The 2,707-nt window shown below is 39.9% G+C and overlaps 2 protein-coding genes across 4 annotated transcripts in view; both read right to left on the reverse strand.

Moving 5' to 3' along the window:
- The window catches only part of dyrk1b (dual-specificity tyrosine-(Y)-phosphorylation regulated kinase 1B), a 103,240-nt gene that overhangs the window by 32,451 nt on the left and 68,082 nt on the right, over positions 1 to 2,707 (reverse strand). The window lies entirely within an intron of this gene.
- The window catches only part of ppox (protoporphyrinogen oxidase), a 17,818-nt gene that overhangs the window by 5,355 nt on the left and 9,756 nt on the right, over positions 1 to 2,707 (reverse strand). For both annotated transcript variants that reach the window (XM_016665439.1, XM_016665438.1), the window contains exons 5-6: positions 1,521 to 1,665; positions 783 to 980 (exon numbers count right to left, since the gene is read on the reverse strand). In XM_016665439.1, the coding sequence (XP_016520925.1) occupies positions 783 to 980; positions 1,521 to 1,665 (343 nt within the window). The remainder of the gene's footprint in view (positions 1 to 782; positions 981 to 1,520; positions 1,666 to 2,707) is intronic.

The raw sequence follows: 2,707 nt of genomic DNA on the forward strand, positions 1-2,707 counted from the left end.
TCAAGTAATCCTTTATATACAGAACAGAAACCACTAAGCTAAAAACAAATTACGAAGTGGATGCCACTGATCGCTCCAATATCCAAACTATGTATTAATTTCGCGATCTCACTGCTTTTGTTGCTACACCGTTCCACTTCTCTTTCACCGTAACTTGAGCAACTTTACTTTGTCTCTTAGCAACAAAACACAGCCCATCGTTATTTGTTGAAGATTTGAGATTTCTAAAAACCAAAGGAATCTAATGTTGCATTTCGTTTTTACGTTTGGAAGTTCATTCCCTGTCACATAACCGGAATAGCCGGTTTTTGACATTTCTCTGACATTTGGAAAAATATGGCTTACTTATTTTAGCACAACTCCGGTTTTACTTGGCCTATTAACACAATTTAAAAACTAGTGTGTATTTTATAATGTACTCTTTAAGCACAAGTTGAAAGTGAGACTGGGGGAGGCGGAGTCTTGCTGCCAAGCCGTCACAAGTCAGACATGTTAAAAAGACGCATATAACCTGTGGACCCCTATGATTTAATGGATCGATACTCGCGGATGAAAAATCGGTACCTTCCGAGGGAGGAAAATATCGATACATATCGTAGAATCGATTTAATTATACAGCCCTACTTACAGGTCAGCCCGGCCCTGGCCCCGGGTAATTTCTTTACCGTGTCACTACAGGGCCTAACTTCTAAGTACATCGTCAAACTATCAGTGCAAAGTAATGCAGATGATTTATTCTATGCTTACAATACCTTATTCAGGTCTAGTCATGATATTCTTACAAACCTTCCATCCAGATGTTGTGGGAATTATTTGTCTAACAGCTGCATCCCTGTGCAGCTCCACCTTGCCACTCTGTTGGAGGAACTCAGCAATGGACTCTGGCAAAGTTTCCACTCCCCTCTTTAGAGACCACTGAGCCCAGGCCTCTCTCTTTGCTCTCTGAGCCAGATGTCCAGGAACAATCACAGGTGCTGAACCTGGGGGGTTCCAAACATATAATTTTATTCTAATTAAACTATGAAGATCACAATGATATGAGAGCAGAAAAAAGATTATTTTTCAAATTAGTATCACACACCTACACATGATATCCCACAAAACATACAGTTCATGTCAGGTTTACCACAACACATGCAATTTTATAGAACATACAGTTTTACAGATTCAGAGTCTGGTTGCACCATCAGTTTGACTTGTTGAAAACTAACAACTTATAGTCATCATCTGCCACAAAGAAAAGTGGAAAAACTCTACAAAATTGACTTTCTTCAACAAGAAAATTTGAGCGTAAAGATAATGACATTTTTATCCATGAGCCTAAAAAAAAGTGATTTCATAAAGTGAAATGAACAGGGCATGACTGAAAAGGATTGTGTTTTTATGGCTGCGAAGCCACTACTGTTTGTCTGATTAGAAGAAACCTAGAACTCCACTACATTTGGAGAGATATATCATCCAGAAAGTATTAAGATATGCCTGGAACCTGAAGGGAAAAGGAAGTGAGGTGTGTGCTTTACCTGAGCCCAGCAGGAAGCCCAGAGTCAGGGATCCTCTCTGCTGCTCAGCCTTGTAGAGTGAAGGGAAGCAGGAGCGCACACTCAGCTTCTTACAGTCCCCCGCAAACACACCCCGACACACACTGTCCATAGCTAGGTCTGCCAACTAAACACAGAGGAAAACAACTCAATAGCACAAATAGATTTATTGATTTGATTAGATATGAGTATGGTGTTTTTTATTCTCCATTATAAATCAAAGGACTAATGGAATTAGTCACCAAATTTTGTAAAAAAGAAAATCAAAAGCAGTCTCATGGCAATGTACTGTATACCAAACAGGAAGTTGGCAATTGTCCTTTTCAAGGATTGTAAAAAACACAATTTCGTGGCTATGTACTGCTTGGTACTACCAGCCAAGCAGTGAACATGTCGAGGAGGCGGAGTCAGCAATCCACAGGTTGTAGCACCGTCTCGGTGTGAGGAATGCCCAATTATGCTTCTTGCTTTAATGAGGCATAAACAATGAAAGTGCTGTAATGGCCTATTATTAATTGAAAATATATTCTTTTGTTAAATGAAACATGTTTTGGAGGGCCTAAACATACTCGAAAACTTACTCTGCACAAAATTCAATTAAATTTCTGTGTTGCAAAGATATTCATAAAAATAGGAATGGCCAAATAGTAAAACAGTGCCCCTAACCTCAGTCAGGCTGACCCATTTATTGAAGACAATTAAAGTTAGGTACACATAGAGATCTCTCCAAGTTGAGTAAAAAAATTCCTGGAGGAATGTCCTAAAACAAACAGGAAATCAGCCATTTTGGATCAAAGGGTTTTAGTGATTTTATGTGTCAAACTTTGATAAACTCGTTCTAGGTATTTTACAGTATCAACTGTAAGTTTAAGGAGCTAAACTACTTCTTTGCCCGTTTTGAAACCTACCAGCAGAACCGTTTAGCTCCCCAACCCCTCTCCCGCCTTTTTCCTTCACCACTCAACTCATTGTACAAGAGTATGATGTCAGACAGATGCTTCTGGCAGTGAACTCCAAGAAAGCCGTCAGCTCCAGAGTACCTGGTAAAATGCTCAGTGTGCCCTACCAGCTTGCACCCATCTTTACTAGGATCTTTAACCTCTTCCTGAGTCAGGCAGTCATCCCATCTCGCCTATAATCAACGATACTCATCTCTCGAGTCTACACTA

Source organism: Poecilia formosa, unplaced genomic scaffold, assembly GCF_000485575.1.
Source record: "Poecilia formosa unplaced genomic scaffold, Poecilia_formosa-5.1.2 Scaffold584, whole genome shotgun sequence".
Lineage (NCBI taxonomy): Eukaryota > Metazoa > Chordata > Actinopteri > Cyprinodontiformes > Poeciliidae > Poecilia > Poecilia formosa.